The sequence below is a fragment of the Lampetra planeri genome, unplaced genomic scaffold (assembly GCF_965212315.1).
Source record: "Lampetra planeri unplaced genomic scaffold, kcLamPlan1.2.h2 scaffold_1969, whole genome shotgun sequence".
In the NCBI taxonomy this organism is placed as follows: Eukaryota; Metazoa; Chordata; class Hyperoartia; order Petromyzontiformes; family Petromyzontidae; genus Lampetra; species Lampetra planeri.
In genome coordinates this window covers 1-21,524 of record NW_027614722.1, presented here as the reverse complement: position 1 = coordinate 21,524, position 21,524 = coordinate 1, and the positions used below count along the sequence as shown (strand labels likewise).

Sequence of the window (21,524 nt, the reverse complement as noted above, 5' to 3'; positions counted from 1 at the left end):
TATATGTTCATATGTGATTTTCTGTGAAAGGTAAACAATTTACAGCTGTCCCACTCAGTGTACACAGTCTTCACCGTTCCCGTCTAAAAAGTAGGAGAGGAGTTTCACACCCATCACAACACAGAACACAGAATAGCAATTATGTCATTTTCATCAACAGCCTTTTTTCTTTTTTAATACACTAAAATGACCCCTGGGTGTGTGATGCAGGTGTACTCGGGAAAGAGGAGAGTGTGTGTGTGTGTGTGTGTGACATTACATCAGCATGTCTTTGTGATGCCTGGCTATGTGCTGGCTCTTCTCCGAAGGCCTCCTGAAGCCCTTGGTGCAGTAGTCACAGCGGTGGGGGGTAGTCCTTGGTGTGAATGGAGATGACGTGGCGTTTGAAGCCAGAAGCGTCTGTACTGTTGTATTCACAATACTGGCACTGATAAACCTTTCTACCACTGTGTGTCTTCATGTGTTTCTTCAACTCAGCAGGCTGTCGGAAGCCTCGCCGGCACCGCTTGCACTTGAACGGGAGGTCCTTCGTGTGCAAGGACAGGATGTGGCGGCTAAGGGTGAAGGTATCGGGAGCATTGAAGTTACAGTGCCGGCACTGTGAATCTTGTTGCCTTTGTGTGTCTCTGCGTGTTTCTTCAGCTCTGAGGGCCTGTGAAAGCCTTTCTCGCACACATCACACTGGTGAGGGAAGTCCTTGGTGTGAACAGAGATAATGTGTCGCTTCAGGTCACTGGAGTTAGTGCTCTTGTGCTCACAGTGCGGGCACTGATGGTCTTGTGACCTTGCACCATCTCCATGTGACGCTGGAGTTCCCGTGCATCGGCATAAGCTTGGGGGCAGTGACTGCACTTGAAAGGCAGGTCAGCGCCGTGCTTGCTCTTGATGTGAGTCTTTAGGTTGGACTGATCTGCACAACGGAAGTCGCAGTGCGGACAGTGATAGGGCTTCTCACCTGTGTGGGTCCGCATGTGTTTCTTCAGCTCAGAGGGGTGGCGAATCCTTTTGCACACTCAACACACACGTGTGCAAAGTTCTTACTGTGCACGGCAAGCAGGTGACGATTGAGCAGGCCCTGCTCGGCCGTCTCATAGTCGCAGTACTTGCAGTGATGCAGTTTAGGCTCCCGGGTCCTTGACAATGAGCTTATCAGAGCCCAGGGGGCTAGACTCATGGTAGCGCCGGCATACTCAGTGTACTCTGGAGAGCGCTCGCTGTTGTGGCTCAGCAGGCTTGTGACTCTCCAAATGGTTGTGGAAACTGACCTTCTTGTTGGTTGTAAAGTCGCAGTCCGTACACTGGTACTTCTTCTTAACAGGTGGTCGGGGTGGTTCTTCATGTGACATTTGAGGAAGCCACGGGAGCGAACTTCTTTCCACATATGTGCAGGGGTAGACGGTCAAGGGGCATCCCATCAGGTCCGATGATGACAGCTGAAAGAAAGATGTCGTGAATATTTAATAGCAATCTACAGTTCCTTTTTATAAAGTGTTATTATTATACCAGAACCGCATACTTCTCATACCGGTCTGGGACTGCCGCGTCTCTACTTTCCTTTTCTTCAGGTTTGGTTTGATGTGTGCGGTTGGCAGTCAAACCTTCTCGGATCTGCAGAAAAGATGCAGCTGTTCCATTCTTAACCTGATCGATGTGTTACCTGCACGCGCACGCACACGCACACACACACACACGACAAAAACAAAATGCATTTAAATGTTGAATCACATTCCTAAACAGTATACTTTAAAACACTATCAGATATTAAAATCTTGTTTCTTCATTTGTTTGGCTGCCAGAAAGGACGTTATGGCACTTTTCCATTCCACAGTTCCAGCTCGACTCATCCTCTACACACAATTCAGTGCCTCTTCGATGTGGGTGCTGATGTCACAGTGGCAGCTGCACAAACTGCCCCGACAGCATTTTTTTTTACTGTGACATAAACACATAAACAATGTGGAACAGTGGAGTAGATGGAGAAGTTGTGACTGTGGATTTTTGTAACAGAAAGAGCGAGAGAGGCAGAGCAGGAACACGATGGCTGACACAGAACTCTGCTACATGCTGCAGTTCTAAGTCTGTCTCATAACATTCTGTTCATTAACCGACCACAGTCTGTGTTTTAACACATCAGCCATGTTCAATTACATCGATGAGGAATGACGAACTGAACCGCAATTGCCGGTAGACTCCTGTTTTGAAGTGCTTGAGACGGCCCTCTGTCTGCCGCAACCAATCAGAGGACAGCCCTCCGTCTGTAGAGACCAATCAGAGGCTGGTCATAACCAGCAGCATGGAAAAAGCTGTAGAGGAAATCAACTTTCCTATATAAAGATACGTTGGTGGTCTGGAAATATTTTGTGATTGAGGAGGAAAGAAGGCTCTTCAGACCCGAACGCTAATCTTGACAGTACAATACACAATGCAAGTGCGAGTTGAAATACTTGGGAAAACACAACAAGTTGACCATGCACCTCAAGAAGAAAACAGCATTGACCATGCTAATGCTAGCTCCAGCATTACCGTGCCAGAAGCCTGCACACCAGCTTTGATCGCTTTCTTTCTTCTAAGACTGAACAAATCCAAAAGAGAGACGAGTATTACAGGGGACATTTCAGCCTTCATAAAGAGTGAAGGTTTCCGAAAATTCTGCTTTTATGCATTAAAAAAGGGCAATTTAAAGTTCCTGCAGTTTTGTTTTTATAAGCTGTGAATGTTATATACCTTTGTTTCTGTATGATAAAGGTCGTCAAGGGCTTGAAGTTAACTGATAAAAAACATGTACTAGTGAGGAGAATGTGAGAAATGTGAGACTTTAGTGAACAGTGGGGTCTATTTTTGACTACACAAGGAATACCGTTTTTATCTAAATACCTGGACGATCTCTGAAATAAAAAGGTCAATCATATTCTGGTTGTTTTTGTGAGTTGATGTAAATGACTATTAGATGGGAATATATCGAATCATATCGATCGCAGGCTCCTGAATCAAACTTGTATAGTGACAGACTTTGTGATATTAAATCGTATCGTCATACAAACACACATCAATAAACTGACAGAATGAATTAGGCAACCACTGAAACATAAAAGAACAATACCAATTTCATCTTCATCATCCTCATCACTGTCATCCTCATCATCCTCTTCCATTTTTGGATGGTTTTTAACTGCCATGTACACCATCTTATCACGGCCGACTCCCAGCCCTGCCTGATGAAGCAGCCTCCAGGTCAGGGTGTCCGTTCTGGTAATCATCCTCCGTTATGACCTCGTACCACCTGAGGATGGAAGATTTATTCAATTATTTGATGAAATCAGGCTGAATTCACAATTGGGTATCTATGTTGTTTCCAAACCAAGGCTTAGCAACAACTATGCTGGATGCAGAAGTTGCGTAGGGTGCATAGTGAAAAACAAAGTACTCCAGTAACAATTCAAATTGTTAAGATGTTGCCAGTGTTCAGTTTTGGAAATGCCTGTTTGAGCAGAGCATTGTGAAGAATTGTCAATAGAAATGAAACAAAAGACTGCATAAATTGTATCGTTTTAGCCCGACTGATAAGCATTAAAAAAGCTATTATCAAAGCTATGTAGTTCTACAGGATGAATGTAAATGTAAGACACTGTTAAATACTTCCACATTTAGCCACTTGCCTAAATCATCGTCAGCTTCAGCTTTGAAGATGTAGACTTTGATGACCTCCGAGCTGTCCTCCTCCTTTGACTCTTTGTCATCCATTACTTCAGTGCTGATCTCAAGGGGAGTGTCTCCTATGTCCAGCTTCTCTCCCACCTCATCCACTAATGACCAGACATACAAATAGGCGTGGTTATCCAAACAACACTGAAAATTACACATAATACATAGAATTGCTTAAGAACAGTGGGCTGTTGCCATACATGAGATCATAAGGTAATCTTCAGAGCTGCTTCTTGCATCATCATCATCCTCATCGGTCTGCAGCGGAACAGCCTCAGTTGGGAGCTGTTGGTGGATTATTGTCTCTGAGTTTGCTTCTGTCACCATCAACCCTCCAGTGACAAGCTGGTGGTCCAGGGTGTTGCTTTGGTGCTCAGAAAGCAGCTCTGCCACAAAAACCTGGTCTGGCATGTCATCGTGGTGGTGGCTCGAGTCCTCGATAAGGTCTGAAGTCAAGACGTGGTGGTGGTCAAGAGCTCCCTCTATAGCTACCTCTGTTCCTAGATGTTTTCAGGCATGATCACGCTGTGTTCTGAGTGCACCATGTCCTCACTGCTTATTTCATGGCTCTCCACCCCTTGTGACTGCAAACTTTCTACATCGACCTCTAGACCTTCAACAACCTCTGCTTCCAGGCCTTCTACTTCCACTTCTTCTTCAAGGCCCTGAACAACATGAGCTTCCAGTTCCTCAACATCTACCTCAGTTTCCAGACCCTCAACTTCTACCTCACCATCCAAACCCTCGATGACCTGAGCCTCCAGCTCTACCACTTGTGTCTGCAGTCCCTCCACCACTTCTGCTTCCAGCCCCTCTACGTCTGTGTGTAAAACTCTCAACCACTTCTGTCTCTAATCCTTCAACCACCTCTGTTTCAAGACCATGAACGACTGGGTCTCCAGACCTTCCACCTCAAGCTCGTGCTCCAGGTGGATGCCCTCATCTGTCATCACATCAGAGAGGAGCATACCCTCTGGCACGGGACACCACAATGTGCTCCCCATCGATGTGAGCCAGACCACCCATTCCTGCCCACTGGAAAGACAAGAGAAACACATAAGTACACAAAGGAATCATTTTTTTATTTTCCATTTCAAGTAGTTTGATGCCCTTCCATATCATATAAATTGTACATAGATATGGGTTAGGGTTTTAGTAATTATACATAAACAGCAGTCTTCTGATTGCGGTTTATATAGGGGATGTAATGATACGTATTGTTAAAATCAACACCTTTCTGTATATTAAATATGAACAGAAAACAGAAATGCTCATTGTAAATTATTAGCATTTAATGCTAATCCAGATTATGGTCATGCAGCACATTCATTTAGTGAAGTCAGCTGACACCAAAAACTGTTAGCAGGTGTGGCAAAAAGGCATAATAACAGTACTCATAAAATATGCTTACGATTGTTGCTGACTTCTTGAATGCTCCCATTAGATAAGAGACAGCAAAGCCTCGAAAGAAAACCTCCCGCCGTGAAGGGGAGGGTCCCTTGCGTTGTGTCTTCAAGGTTAACTATGTATTATATTTATTAAAAGCTATATTTAAAAAATATATATAGCTACAGCCACGGTGTGTTTAGAGGGGCACTGACTGAAAGTGTAACACTTCCTGAAAAAAAAATTTATCGTGTGAATTGTTTTGTTTTTTTTTACGGGCCTAACAGTGTGTTTATGTTTACATGTACAAGCCGATAGCGACTGGTGCATTGTGAGCTGCCAGATACCGTCTCTGTGCTCGGGACAGAATGCGGAGTCTGTAAGTCCTGCAGCAGCAGCTTCACAGCCCCAAAGTTATGAATCACAGAGGCAGAATGACCGGAGAAGAGCAAAAACCACAGTCAATGTTGGAGAAGCAGATGCTAGATGGACTTTCCTTGGCATCAAAATGCACACGGAAATGACGACTGTTCTCCTGGATCGGTAATAAGATAACTCTCCAGCTAACTTAGCTAACGTTACTTGTTGTCCAAATCCCTCTTCAACAACTTTAGTTGTTTTCATTATATGACATTTACCCTAGATATGACATTAATGGTTGTGAACCATCCACCGCCACACCCAGTAAACTGAGGAAACAGAGGCAGCTCATGAATCAGTGTTGCCACGTGTACAATGATTATCATATTTGCGATAATTTGTGTACAAACAATTGTCCTCCAAAATGCCAAATGTATTGCTCATTCCATGAATGTATACTTGTACCAGTTGCTCGGGCAACTGAAACCGTTACTGTTTCTCACGTTATCATTTACATTACTTTTCTGCACATCAAAGCAAGCTTTGAAGGAAGTGGTTCAAAGGAAAGGCTCCTCCAACTTAGAAGACTGCTCTTCATACTTGACAAATGCTTTGGAGTCTTAACACAGACGGACACATAACTATTGTTATTTTGGTGTACGATAATTTTGAGTCTGGTATGACAATCCTATATTTCCCTGGCAACACTGGCATGACTATTCCATGTCAAATTCCTCATACTTATCTCTACTGAGGAACTGGCTTTATTCTAATTAAACTATCTTTGATTGTGGCCTACCAAAATCCTGCATGATCATTGCATGGGGCATCTTCAGCTCCTGTGTGTGTAACTCCAACACCCCTCCGCCTTGATCCATGTCTTTTTAATCAGAGAGCAGCCTGAAAGGCAATATATACAACATTAGTGGTTTTGTTGATCTTGTCTCTGTGTGTGTTCATCTCAACGTAAACAAATGCAACAGTTGAAGGTGACCCTTTGGTACAGTTCAGTTGATACGTACCTTCACATTTGATGACCAGAACCTTTGAATAAAATCAGTGTAACAATAGTGACGCCTCTCTATCAAGGCAACTGATCCCACTGTCAAAGAAAATCATAGAGTTAGTACACCGACATATTTTGGGATATCACAGTATTGTGCATAAAGAAATTGCAGTTTCCCCATATATTGTAAAACAACCTGAAAACAGGAGACAGTTTGAAGCCATTGCAGAGGGACTGGTTTGTTATTGACCAGTGGCTCCATCCATTGCCTAGTAGTGGTATTACAAGCAGCATCAACCTGGGGACGTTTAGCTTTACACCTGGAGCCAGTGGAGCCCGACGGTGAGAGCTCAGCTGGGACAAAGAGTTATCCTGATCAGTGCCTCTGCAGATGACGAGCCCACAGACGTCTTGTGCTTTTTGGAAGAACGGCCCTGCATGTATATGTGTGTGTGTGAGATGTATTATCGTCACATGTCGGCTCAATAGACAAATATGCCATATCTGCAGTGGTCTCAAGTGGTGTTTCGGTTGCACATTTTTTTATAGTTACCTGATCGCACTGTTTGATTAAACTAATTTTATTGAGTGGTACAGTCTGGAAACAACACAAAATATAAACATGCTCTTCGAACTGTGTCTGCCAATAAAAGTGCCGCAGACGGTATGAAATGCATACCAGGGCGGCTACCTCTCTCCACCCACCAGGGCTAACTAGCTAACAAGCTACGACTGTTCCTGTCAGCGCCATTTTGTTTTAGCATAGTGGCTAAACCAAGACATTCATCAACCGATCCAAATTATCTTTTGACACATTATATTACGATGTCGAAGATACCATAAGCACACACACAGCAAGCCACCATTCCCCAAACCGTACTGTGTTATCTGTTTCGTTTTATTCGCACAATGACGGTCGTCCGTCTTGTTAGCTAGCTTGCTAAGCTAGGTGGAGCTCCTTGTGCCGCATTATCTTCCATGTTGTTTTCCGAAAAGGCTGAAAGAGGCCCGCTACGGCCGACTGGGCCCTTGCGTCTTATACCACATGCAGTTTTAACTGGTTCAAAGTAATTTTACCTGATATCGTCGTCTCCCGACTCTATCGGTGTTTCTCCCCCTCTTCCGTTGTGTCTGTTATTGTTTTATTTAATTTTTGACGGTAAGCTAAGTGCGGCCTGCAGTTTTGGATCCCCGGGCACTCTTTGCTAGGCCTCGGCCAATCAGCTTGCTTCCTGACAAGCAGAGGGAGGGCGGGGGGCAGACAATACGTGGCCTCGTTTACCGCTGATCCCTTACTATTTGCGTCATGCATAGGAGAGCAGTAGAGCGGTTCTCTAATGGGGAGTACGCTTAAATGTCGATTTTTGACTCGAAGACACTCAGGATCGTATCAGTGAAAGAAAATATGCTTGTAGACTATTTGCACAAACTAATATGGAACAAATGGGGCCTGCAGGCCATTTTGTACAGAAGGATGGGGTGGTGTTCAAGCATTCAACTGAAGAGCATCCACCCAGAAAATGACAGTTCTGCTACTGATTGAGATTGAGACCTGAAAGCCCATGGTGGAAATAGACCGCAACCAGATACGCCACTGTAATTTCAGACAAACTTTATTTTGGTTCTATATTACAGCTGCTATTTTTTAGATTCACTCTGCATGAGGATGCATAGATGTCTAAGGCAGAAGGCCCACGTGCAAAAAAACATTTTTATTCATTTCAGTGTTGTCCAACGGCAAATCTTCAAAATATGTCTGCGGTGATGCATTACAAATTGCAGACCAGTAATAGTACCTTTGATGACTCCAGTTTTCTTTCGGAAATAAAAAGTGTTGCAGCTTAAAAAGACTCTTGGCACAAACTTTCTCTTTTTTCTGTTATAAGGGCAGTGTGATACAATGTAGGACTGAGCTTTGTAAGCAAAATATGCAAATACAACATATATCTAGATATATGATAATCGCAACCATTCAAACATTCATAAACTCATACATGATCATCATTCTGCGACACATGTAAGATATCATAATGTCATAATGAGTTGATGAACAGGATGATGACGTGACAGTGAGGAAATACCAAACCGAGCATGCAATACTTAGCACCTTCATCTAGTAGGAAGTCACAAATAATGAACAAACCAGAAACTTCATTTAAATTGTCTTCTTATCAATAACAACACAAGAAAAATAATTACAACCCTTAATATTTCAGCAGTTTCTCACAATTACCATAGAAAAATAAGGAAAATTGACACACATTTGTCTAGAAGCTCTGAGTTGGTCCGTAAAACAACTGCAGCGTGCCTTCATGTCTACCTACACATCCTCTCTTTGTGTGGGTTGACAGTGTTTTCATGCAAGAGAAGACAGATGAGTACAAACTAAAGCCACGGCAGCTCGGTGCGCCATTCTGAAATAGGGGACCAACAGGATGTATGACACATTTGTGGGGACACAGCGAATGTGTGCACTACAGAATGTCAAGGAGAGAGGTCAAGTGAGGTTTTCAGCAGTGAACATCCTTCACCAGTATCTCAGTAACAGCCATCTTTCCATGACTCATCTGAGATTTTAGTCATGCCCAAGGGACCTGTCAATGAAATGAGAAGTTTGTCTATTAATTCAAAAGGATGTGGAGATGTCAATACTATGTAACACAACAATTATTTCCTGAACAGGCTGACATGGAGCCTTGAATTCAAGCACTCACCTCCTGGTGGGTTGTGATAGCTTGCTCCTAGTTGACGCAGTCGGCAGTGTCTGTCCTCGTCCCGCTGCCGGTCTGCCTGCTCCAGTGGAGGCTCTCCCGGGTATGTAGGCTCCACCGTTGGCAGAGCCGGAGGGCTGGACCCTGCGGGCAGCTCCCACAGGTGGTGCTTGGACAACAGGAAGACCTCTGGAAGGCTGACGAGGCACCATGGAACCCACAGGAGTGACTGCTTTAACAGGAGCCCGCAGAGACAGTGGAGACTGGCCACTGCCACGCAGTCGACTACAAGCAACACCTTCAGTAGAAAACAGGCACGGTGGTATCGAAGATTTCCATTTAGACAAGCTGTGTAATTTAGTTGGTTAATATGAAAAAAACAAGTATGCTGCAGTTAAAATCCAAGACTAAGCACAAGGAAAGAGAAGTGCTGGAACAAAGAACAGGTTTACAGGGTCATGGAATAACCACATAAGTCAGAGTTCCGGGTAAAGAAGGTTACCTGAGGGATGTCAGAGGAGGGTAAAACGTAGAAAGCTTTGCTACATAACAACGTCTGCTAATACTGTTTACAAGCCCCCATTTCACATCTGTAGAAGACAGTGCGGCTGCCAGTAAATTCCGTTATAGGGCCTGAAGACATTGGCGTTGATATGAGAAGCTTCCAGCAATGACTCTTGCCTGCCGTGTTGATTTGCTACTCTTGCACCAGGGGAGGGGCTGGTGAGACTACATCAAGGTTCATCTGTCAAGTTAATTGACAACAACCTTTTTTTTTCTCTATTTGAATAATTTGTCAGCAACGGAAAATTTGAGGAAACCCATTTGAGTTGTCTTCAGTTGTTGAGCTGCATACTTGGCATTGGCAGGACCTTTTGCATGATAAATATATATATATACACACAATATATACACACACACACACACACACACACACACACACACACACACTTATATAGGATGAGGAGAATCATGGGTGAGCATATGGGCGGCAGGTGATCAGGAGAAGTGGTGGGGGAAAGGTGAGGACAGCAGGGTTACCTGTGGAGGAGGAGTGAGTCAAATGGGACATGCGGTTGCCAGAGCTTTGGAGGTTAGCCTCCATGCTGCGGCTGTTTCTCACTGCCTCCAGGGAACGCAGACTGGTGCGGGGGGGCCAGATTGGGCATGCTGTGCCTCAACTCTTCTGGAACCACATACAGACAACACGTTTACACAACCTTCACAACACAACCGTCCTAGCACCTGGGTAGAACAGCTAACCTCTGGGCTGGTGAGTTATTGATTTTTGCATACCCTCACTCTTGGCAAATTTAAGTAGCTCCGCACTGGGGCCCTGCAGAGATCGTCTGGGAGTTCGCGCACGTGGGGGCCGCAAGTCGATTGCTGTGTTCCTGACTGTGGGTGGAGGTGGATGGAGACAGGCACCGGGGTGATCCCAAGGGTGAAGGAGTGAAGCGATTTCGTCGCTGGGGCTGACAGCAGAACTCATCCTCTTCATCTTCCAGGCTGTAATTGTCAAATTCTTGGTCGCTGTAGGTGCCACCCCGGCGAAGAGATTGCAGAGATGCTGTAGAGCTGCGACGCGATGCAGACGCTGAGCTGGAAGCGTAATCCTGCCTCAGACCTATGACATTTAAAAAGGAAACTGCACCTTCAGAGAGCTGTGCTAATGCACATAGTCATGACCTACAGGCTCATTTCTTATTACCCAACATGAACAACAATTGCTCACTCACTCTCTTCCTGCAGACGAGCCATGATCTGGACATCTGTGAGATCTTGCAGTTTGTATCCCATTGAGATGGAGTCATCTGATGTACTGAGCTCACTGTCTATTGAAGACTGGGAGCTCAGAGCGGAGTTCATGCTCATGACGCCTGTGAACACAGAGAGATGATGGGTCAGTTGTCTGACCCTTCTCTGAAAACATTTGTCATTATCACAGAGTTGATCCGAATTGATTAAAAGCCACATGGTCAGAGTGAATACATAAATTCACGCAAACAAATACAGATGATGCTACAATACCATAATCACACGCATTTCTATAAAAATAAACCTGAATCTATATGAATTTTACAATTAATGTTTTTTTGCTTCCAGTTAATTCTTACAAGACACCCCCCACCCCATCCCCATTCACACAGAAACAACAAACGGATAAATAACCCTGATGGTTGCATAAAAAGTCTGGGGGATTAGATTGGGTAAACCAACTGCAAGCCAGGCATTTTCAAGTTCATGCATGGATCTATTTGTAAGATTTGGACAACGAACCGACCTGAGAGAAGGTGGCGTGTGATAAAGTGAGGAATAACGGGAGTCCAGAAGTGAGTGAAGAAATGTGTGTCCACTAAATCACCACATTTCACACTGGGTAGCAGCACTGATAAACACTTTCAAAATACAAGTATATTGATGTCCAGAGGAACATATGCTGATAATACTTACTGATCATCTTCCAAAGCAACCAGCCTTCAGTCAGGCCCACGATGTGTTCTGTTTGTTGTCCATTATAATTAATACAACATCAACTCATCGAGGAGTTGACATTCATTGCATTCATAATCTAGTACAGTAAATACAAAATGTCCAACAGCTTTCAAAAGAACATTTTGACAGATGAGACCCTGACAAAGACTCATTTTAAGATCATAAATGAGTTCCACCTTTCCTGACATACATTTGTAATAAGCGTGAATATACTCACTCACCTTAAACCAGTATAGTTATCTCTATACATTAATGTGTATTTATATACTTACCTCCTTGTCCTTATTCTTATTTGAATGCTTATTTTGATACTACTACAGTCTTACATATGCATTTTCACATTTAGTTCATTTAACTAATTTCTCTTTTACTTCGCATCATATTCTACTTTTGGTTGGAGCTGCTGTAATAAACAAATTTTCTTCCAGTGATAAATAAAGTAGTTCTGATTCTGTAAGCAGACTTATTACATTATACATTTATAGATCGTGAAAAAGACTTCATGTTTTGTCTGATAATGACAATCACTTTAAAAATTGATAGTATGATTTGGAAAATAATCAGAAGTAACAGCCATCACCTGAGTACAACATGCAAAAATACCTTAAAAACGACCATTCAATTTCTGTTTCAGAGTGAGTGCTGTTGACATGTTAGTATGTATACACGCACGCACGCACGCACGCACGCACGCGACCTACATCCTCACAGAAACTGATGTGAGTCCTCATGTTGAGCAGAACATGAGGAGCGTGAGTTAATGTCATGCCATACCTGAGCTGCCACAGGTTAGTAGGGATTTGTTAGTTGATTTGTGGTACCCCGGAGAGATCAGGCCTGTGTCAGCTGATGGGCTGCTGTACATATTCCTCCATCGAGATGCTGCAGGAAACAGGGCAGGATAGGTTAGATAACACAGGGACACAAAGAGCTAGATGTTGAGCTGAGTCACTGATCAGGTGTGGATCTAAAATAACAACACTAGAGGACAAGTTAGTACATTTAATTTAGGCAGCTTAATTATTTACATATTTATTTACCACTACAAAATAAGTCCAGTTTCATTAAAACATGCTCTTTGCCACCAGGCTGTTTCATGAGCTGCTGCTACCCTTTAAAAAGGAAAGGTGACCCGGGTGGAGCAAAAGGTAATTCAACCTGGCCTGTGACTTCATGCACTCATCAATAGCTCGTTCTTTATGTGTTGTGGAAATTGAAAAAAAGGAGAAAGAAAATGAAAAATAGGGCAAACACTTGTACAGCAGGGATGACAGAGCAGCAAATAAGAATGCAACGTGTTCACAGAATGCAACTAGTGGTGTTGTAAGGACTGATGAACAATAACATACGGAAGTATTTGCTCCACACAGGAAGTTGTTTTGGTACAAATGTTTCTGAGCATGTTTTACTTTCATGGACAAATATGTAAGCTATTAAAATAACTTTTTTTTTTTTACTTTTTAAGCATTCAGAAGGTATTGATATTGAAATGGTGTGTGTACATACTCTGGTCTAAACGGTTGATCAGGGTCCGACATGCCAATTCAGTCTCTGGGCTGCGATGGTCTAGAACCTGTCGACACCACTTCAAAGGAGACCCGGGGCCGGCGTCTGCTACTTGTTTCTTCGGAGACACATATAACCTGAAGAGAAAAGGAAACTTTATTATCAATGAGGGGGTCACTGACATGGGATTGGTAAGAAATACAGAGATATGACAACTTTTATGGAGGAAATGTTCTACTTTTTTATTACGTGTGCTTGTTAAGCACTGCTTGTTATGTACAGAGCAGGTTGACTGAACAAGAACCAGACAGAGATTAGTTTTAACCACAGTTGTCATGCACAGCAAGAATGTTTCTAACAATGCATGACTAAGAACACGCAACACCCCGTCACATAATGTTTTTTCTGGCATATGAACAATGAAAAGCAGCAAAAGATCCCACGCCGAACCAAAATGTTTGCTGTGAGAAACCTCACGTATCAGTCAAAACGACCTCTGAAACGTGAACCTTGTAAGCAGTCAAAGCTGGTCTCTCACACATTCTCAGAGATTATGCAGTTTTTCCACCAAGAAGACAAAGAGCCATAAGCGTTGAACTGGTGCTCACATTGACTGATCCTTTGAGTTGGAAACACAAAGGGCCTGGACTGAGTGGTTTTGAACCAATCAACTGAAAATCGTCATCCCATTGGGCAAACACAAAAAAAAAACTTTTCCCACTGGAATGAGCAACAACACACAGAGCAATATTCAGGTCACACATCCTGTTGGGAGAGCAGAGCCTGTGTGTGTGTGTGTGTGTTTTCAGCTGCGTGTAATGAACATTCTGTATGTGTCTGATCGAGTGGCAGGCAGCTGACTTCCGGTTTATTATCAGCTGCTGACTGTATAGACAAACACAGTGTGAGTTTCACGTTGAAGTACCTCGGATAATGTCAATACAGAACCTGTTTATAGCAGGGGTGTCCAACCCAGTCCTCAAGGGCCGCCTATCCTGCAGGTTTTAGATGTCACCCTGCTCCTACCTCACCTGTATCAATCTCTGTGAAGTTCTGTGAGCTGCTGATTTGAATCAGGTGTGACATCTAAGGACCGGTTTGGACACCCCTGGTTTATAGCAACATCTACTACTTTCATACTCCGTATCTATGCGTATGACATGTAAGTCCAGAAAGGAGCAGCATCATTAGAGTTAACGATATCGGTAATCTCTTTTAGCTTCAGTGTTTTTGTCCCTGTTGTAGTCTGGTGTCGCACCCCCCCACACACACACAAACATCACATGCTGCACAATCCAACCAAAAGCAGTTTATCCAAGCGGCAGCATCCAGGCCAGGGCGGATCAGATTATGTCGTTGTTGGGATTACTGTATGTTTTGCCTATGATAACCTCGCAAAGCACATATGGTATGGCTAATGATGTGAAACTGAAAATAAGTTAAGGCTGTTAATCTCAATCACTGAGCTAAAGTGGCCTTAGGGAAAACAATATTAATAATGATAATATAATGTTATAATGCTTCAGCCGATGCTGAAAGTATCAAATACATAGAAAGCGTCAACTCAAATACGTGTACAGATCTCAGACAAGTCGGTGTGTTGTTGCTTTCATATATGTTATCATCTTTTGGCTAATTATATGACTCCCTTTTCATTCTGTGGAAATGACCAAAGCTCTTGTGTTGATTGCCACTTTAGGTCAGTACTACCTGTGACATACCAATCATGTATCACCATTTGAGTTATGCACCCAGACGGTAGACTCATGATGACACCACCATCCCTGACCAAAAGCAACACAGACACAAATCGGACAGGAAGCAAAGCTGCTGAAACTTACCAGCTGTCCTCGTCTTCTACTTCTGCACAATCATCTTCCAGATCTAGGACATCCACTTCATCCAGTGCTGTTTGGTCCAACCCAGAATCGCTCTCAGCAAGTGTCTCTGACTCATAACTTTCCTGTGATGGGGTCTCTGGTGTCTCACTTTGCCCCTGGTTCTGTCCATTCCCAATGCTACAAGTCAAGGTGAGAACTCCACCACATGGACCCAAATGCTCCTTTTCATCTTCATTCTCTTCCTCCAGCCGGTTGCTCACAGGAAGAGGGGACATCTCTTCACTGCTGCTGCTGTCCTGACCAGGTGACAGCTCAAAGTCTCTCCTCCCCAGCTCATCTCTGTGCACCAACTGAAGGTGAGAATTCACCCCTTCACAAGCCAGACTGTCATTGATGTTGATACCAGACGTGAGGTTGCATTTGTTGCTGGCTCCTCTGTTGATGACGTTTTTACCTCCCCTGTTGCGCAGCGTCTCATTCTGGACCTCCAATCTTTGAACTAACTCCTGCAACTTTCGGACCTCCTCCAACTCAACCCCTGCCAGGTCTTCACCCCCCTCCTCTCCCTCCTTGCACCCAGGCTTGGAGCTCTCAATGAGGCCACTGGGACTACCATTGTCAGGCTGGGGGACCACGGTGGCACTGTCCGGGACCACCATGATCCTTTTCTGTTGGAAATTAAAAGGTACATTAATGTACTGACAACAAGGAGTAGCTCTAATATTTAACATTGCGAATAAAACGTATCACGGCAAATTGGGATTAAGGCCATATGTTTCAACTAAAGACAAAACATTTACACCTGATTAAGTCAGCGAACCACATGCGCAGCAAGTAGCCAACTTCAGCTAATGTTTACATCACATCGCTCCCTGTCTACTCACAGTAATGCAACAGCAAAACGTCTAGCTACGCAGTGAACTGTGTATCTGTACCGCCGGTCTGAATTCATGAACTCACATTTCCACTCAAAACCCGCATATGTGGATCACTGTGGTTAACGTTAGCGTCCGGTTAGCATGCGATCGGCAAAACAATCCTACCGGTGAGTGAGCCGTGTCGTCCTGGCGACCACTGACTGAACCTGCCCGCCACTCAAAGCTCAAACTCCTCTGAACACACCGACGAGCTCATACATGTCACGAAGTCACTAAATGGCTCACAGCTCGACGGTGACTGCTAACACACCGACTCTCAGTTAGCTACTCCATGTTCTATTACCACAGCTTCCTTGGTAGCATTCATACTGCTCATTGCTGCTAACTAGCTTGTGATGGACGCGACGCGCGGCGAGTTAGCCCAGTGAGCAAACCTGCAACGCCCCTCCCACTGTGTGTGTGTGTGTGGGGGGGGGTCTCTCTGCTGTACGTTTCTGCAGTACCAATCATCAACACTTGGTGTCGCTGTTGTTCAAACACGCAAATACGGCACAACATCAATTAAAATGGAAAAATGAAAGTTTGAGAAACAGCAACGTTAATCAACATTAACTATGGTACCGGCGTCTTAAATTTAATTAAGTTACTTATTTAATGATATATTTGTCTATTAGAGCCGCTGCTCCTCCACATCGAGAGGAGCCAGCTGAGGTGGCTCAGGCATCTGTATCGGATGCCCCCCGGACGCCTTCCGAGGGAGGTGTTCCAGGCATGCCCCACCGGGAGGAGACCCCGGGGAAGACCCAGGACACACTGGAGCGACTATGTCGCTCAGCTGGCTTGGGAACGCCTTGGGGTCTCCCCGAGGAGGTGGCTGGGGGAGAGGGAAGTCTGGGTGTCCCTGCTTGGGCTGTTGCCCCCGCGACCCGGCCCCGGATAAGCGGACGATAATGGATGGATGGATGTTATGTTTCATGTATTGTGTATTTTCAGTACAGTGAAAGTGAAAACCATTTCACTTGTGCCTTGAGGTGACTACCTCATGAAGCTCACTGAGCGAACACCAAGGGTTTGCAGCGCTATCAAAAAAGCAAAGGGTGGCCACTTTGAGGAACCTAAAATTTAAGACATAATTATTAGTTATTTCACACTTTTATGTTAGGTACATAATTCCATATGTGTGCATTCATAGTTCTGATGCTTTCAGTCAGAATCTACAATGAAAATAAAGGAAACACGTTGAAAGAGAAGGTGTCTTCAAACTTTTGGCCTGTACTGTGATGTATTGATTGCTGCAGATTGTATACGTGAATATTGGCCAAATAAATAAAGAACAGACGATCTGCTTTTGATTTACATATTTCTGTTTCTGTAAAGAAGGTGAAGATGTGGCGACAATAAAGACAGGATAGGATGTTATGTGAATGAAAACAACTGCTCAGCCCAGGATACCTCCTGAATATCATTGAAACCTGTGATAACAAAATATAGGTGGGAAAGTCAGAACAAGGTGCACTGAATTGAAATCTATATAAAGAACTCTTTCAAATTTAGAAACTTAATTCCATGTTTGAGCCAGTTTGGTTACAGATGGGAGTGCTACTCCCCCAAGTTCCTGCTTGTTTCAGTATGGACATGTGTCAACTGGTTAGTTGTGGGAGCAAAAGGATTTTCTCTTATCTCTATATGTCTGTGAAGGTTCTCAGTCATCCAGGTCATGGTATCGCTACCTTATCTCTATCTTATCTTTATCTCTATCTACGTATCTCTTATCTCTATTGTCTCATTTAAAAAAAAAGTGAAAAAATGCATCACTGGTTCATGAAATATTTTTCCCTTTCCTCCATACCTCACCTTACCTGAATAGATACAATAATGGGTTTGCATATGAACAGTTTTAGATGGTTAAACATCTGTAATGTATATATACTGTATGTGTGTCTTGTCTGTGTGTGTATATGTGTGTGTCTTCTTAAATATCAATTTAAGTGCACTGATACCACACTCACACTCAAAATTATTTGCAATATTAGCCTCACAGTCAGGTTCATCACTTGTCAGTGCAATTTGCCTTTTCCCTGCTGTGGGACAATAGGTTAATCTTATCTCAGATTTTAATTAATTTTCTGTTTATTTTTTTCTGTTGCGTCTTTTTTCTGGCACTACTGAGGTAATTCAAATATGCTTAAATGAAGTCTATAAACAAACAACATGCGCCATAAAAATTATGTCGACATATTTATTTTTATTTTTTTCTTCAGACCAAAATATTATCTTATATGTTACTTTCCGTGAACATATTCTAATTTCAATTGGTTAAAAGTATTTTTATGTCAGACATTTTATTCTGTACATAGGGAAATACCAAGAAAATTTATCCATTGTATGAATTTTCGCCAGTTGACTAAACATAACCCAAACCCAGTTCCCAATCAAACATGGCTGCACAGAGGCCGAGTCAGAGATGATGGACCAGAATCATATTGGCAGGATAAGCAGGTAAGAGCAGAGGAATCAGGACAGATGTGTTTTCAGTTCGGCCCTTCTTTTTGAGCTTTCTTCTCCGCTTCAATGTCTGTTTGATCAAAACAGAAAGTAAAAGATTGAGTGATAGAATATAGAAATCAACCAATGAGCGCGTTTTTTTTTAGAATTACCTTGCTTGGTTGGAATATACTTCTTTTCACGTGTCTCAGTCTTCTTCAGACTTCCCCTATTAAACTGCTTCACCTCTGTATTGACTGGATTGTTGTCACCCATTGTGGAAGATGTCTACTGGAAGAGAGGGAGCAGAAATCAAAACAGACCAGAAATAGTTGAGTGCATGCCCACACAGGTGTACAAATCCAGGCTGGCCACACCTTATTTCAACACGACTGCACCCTATTCTGCTCACAAATTGTATAAGAACATATTTGATCACCTTTTAATCCCAGTGTGGCGTCATGTTACATTTGACGCCACGCCATGACTGTTTGAATTTTACAGACAAGAACAAAATCTGAATTGGACTGCAGTCCATGAGCACACACAGGAGGAAAATGAAAGTGTGTTGAGAGAAAGCTTATGACACCAAAGAGGAAAAGGAAACAAGATGACCAAAGTTTTACACAGTATAAGACACTATAGTGACAAGATACTGCCACACAGTTTCACAGGTTTTGACAGGTAAAAGCAAACACAAAAATGGAGAAATCATGGCCCAGAGACACTGAAGAGAACATGCATTCAGGTGTGAAGCACAAAGCACATGCATATTAAAATTTGGTTTGTCTGTCCTATTTACACAAATGTTGCATTTCCATTTCTAGATAAATTATTACCTACAAGCGTACTGACTCAGTAGATTGCTTTGTATTTGCAGCTTTGGGGCCAAATGAGCAGAATTAACGAGTAGTTTACCTGTTGCAGGGCCGCACAGTGTCAATGTCCTTTCCAGGTGAAATGTGTGAGGTGCAAAGACAGCGGTTTAAAAAGAGCCAACACACCCTCCTGAACACCGACGAGGACATTGCCACTTCAACTCCCTATTGGCTCCCCCAGGCTCAGAGGAAATATTTTAATTGGACAGATCTGATGCCTGGACCTCTGGCTGCTGCCTTCACATTGTGATGCAATGTGCTTACGTTCCTTGTTAAACGAGCAGCCACTGGTCTCCAGTTACGTGGATTATTTATAACACAACACCATCTAGTGGACTAGTCAACACATGACATGACAATACAGTACCCAACAGTCTTTATTATAGAATGTAACAGTGCTATTTTGATATCACAGAAAGTATACTGTTGAAGTACCGGGGTACATTGGGTATAAGAGGTCTCGCCTAAGTCACTGTAAGTGGGTTTCCAGAACAATTCATAAAAGTGTTGAGAGTGAACTGCTGTGTTCAATTGGTGTTATATAAATAAAATATCATTCACTAGAATAATTAAACTGTCTGATTGCACAGACTGTGATCCCACGCTTGGAGAAAGACTTATTAAACCCAGCAGAATTATGATTATAATTCAGATTTTTGATTCTGATTAATTCTGAAAATCAGAATTCTGATTTTTAGTAGAAATATAACATGCACTGCAACACAGATTTGACATTCAGGATCAGGCAGCTGGGCTAGTACCAGTAGGTATGTCCACAGGAAAACATCACCCACACAGTAGGTATTTTACAGCTCAATGGCTGAGTGGTAATTACCTGATAATATTAAAAATTATAAAAAAATCTTCACAAAGGCACATCCGATTTATCGGTACCATCATTTTTGTGAATGAAAACTTTGGTGAACAACTCTTGACTCTTTAAATATTATAATTCAATATTTGGCAGTGGTGTGACAAATATAATTTTGGCAGCAATCGGACACTAGATTTCACAGACAGATTTACATGGTACTGCACATGAATGGTGTGTTCCAATTGACAACAAGTGAAGCAGTCCTGAGTGTGTACGTCATTCAAATCAAAACAAAAAACCCCAACAGCATATACTGATAGATAACCCAGGTAAGGGGCGTTCTCTTAGCAACTTTCTATATCCTCACACAGCAATTGGAATGGACGAAAGCAGCCAACATACAGTATAAATGGCACATATGACAATTCATGAACTGGCTCATCATCACATTGAAAGGGCTTACTGGAGCATCAGCAAATTTGTGTACTTCTTACTGGTAACAGATCAGCATTTCTTACGTATCTTTTTTTGCCAAATGGAAAATAAAATCATGAACAACATCACTTCCGTTAGGTCTCAATGGCGAGACTGGAGCCAGATTTCCTGTTTGTCAAAGAAAGCTGTTGTGATTCCCCATGTGAGGCATGATCTCAGAATGACCAGGGAACCACCACGATAGAGCAGAGCAATGCTTCTCTGACGGGATTCCCACAGCATCTTCCAGCAAACCATGACCCCTTTAACCTCCTGATTCACCTCTGCCTGCATGTTTGATGCCAGCACAGACAGGGGGTACAGGGACAGACTGATTGGTATGGAGATCAGCGTGCCTGAGATGAAGGAGGAGATCCATTGGGGAAGACCTTGGCGGTCCCCAAACGCAGGCATTGGCTCCTTCAAGCCAAAGTAAAGGCAGCTGCCCAGAGCATTACGCACTGTGATGGGCAGGAAGGCTCTGTAGTAGCCAGAGGCCAGGTTCTCCGACCTCAGCCTGACTAGGACACTCTTCAGGGACGGAAAACTAATGTCGTTCTTCCCATTCTGCCGCACATTCTGAACACGCTCAAAGGGGGTGAAGACCAAACCTTCGACCACACCTGCACCGAGGCCAGCCAGGGCTGAAGGCAGGGAGAGGTGGCGGCGGAGACGGTCCTGCAGGCCGAAGAGCAGGGTGCCATTCAGGGTCTGCTTCACCAATGGCGGGGTCACACCTCTGAAGAGCTTCACAGGTCCTTCCTTGTACAGCTGACGTACCGCATGGCGAATCGGCGTGTTGTGAATTTGCTGGCGGAAAACCGTCTTGTAAACTGGGAAGACGATGAGAGTCGACAGCAGACTTGACGTTCCTCCATGGACGAAGCAGTGGAAAGAGGCCAAGAAGCTCTTCACACCCTCGTTTGCGCCATCTCGGCCGTGATGTTCTGCCATCACTGACCTGCCGGTGAATAACACCACATTAAGC

At 43.5% G+C, this 21,524-nt stretch overlaps 3 protein-coding genes across 3 annotated transcripts; all 3 read right to left on the bottom strand.

The window, feature by feature from the left end:
• Positions 1-255: 255 nt before the first annotated feature.
• Positions 256-6,326, bottom strand: LOC144740212 (zinc finger protein 711-like). The gene is given in 21 exon segments (XM_078623064.1): positions 256-348; positions 350-600; positions 603-776; positions 779-997; positions 1,000-1,129; positions 1,131-1,186; positions 1,189-1,231; positions 1,233-1,315; positions 1,318-1,365; positions 1,368-1,433; positions 1,526-1,577; positions 1,579-1,641; positions 2,149-2,255; positions 3,101-3,206; positions 3,208-3,280; positions 3,650-3,803; positions 3,903-4,208; positions 4,211-4,279; positions 4,607-4,682; positions 4,684-4,730; positions 6,248-6,326. Coding segments are annotated over 21 exon segments (2,295 nt in total).
• A 2,666-nt stretch (positions 6,327-8,992) lies between these two features.
• Positions 8,993-15,667, bottom strand: LOC144740211 (SLAIN motif-containing protein-like). The gene is given in 10 exon segments (XM_078623063.1): positions 8,993-9,045; positions 9,167-9,463; positions 10,207-10,318; positions 10,320-10,351; positions 10,462-10,534; positions 10,536-10,792; positions 10,905-11,045; positions 12,436-12,543; positions 13,168-13,304; positions 15,009-15,667. Coding segments are annotated over 10 exon segments (1,869 nt in total).
• Positions 15,668-20,638: 4,971 nt separating this feature from the next.
• Positions 20,639-21,490, bottom strand: SLC25A53 (solute carrier family 25 member 53). Its single transcript, XM_078623062.1, has one exon. The coding sequence runs from the start codon at positions 21,488-21,490 to the stop codon at positions 20,639-20,641; it is 852 nt and encodes a 283-aa protein (XP_078479188.1).
• Between the last annotated feature and the right edge of the window lie 34 nt (positions 21,491-21,524).

Coding starts and splice junctions, on each gene's coding strand:
- SLC25A53 (XM_078623062.1), bottom strand. CDS start 21,490: ATGGCAGAACATCACGGCCGAGATGGCGCAAACGAGGGTGTGAAGAGC.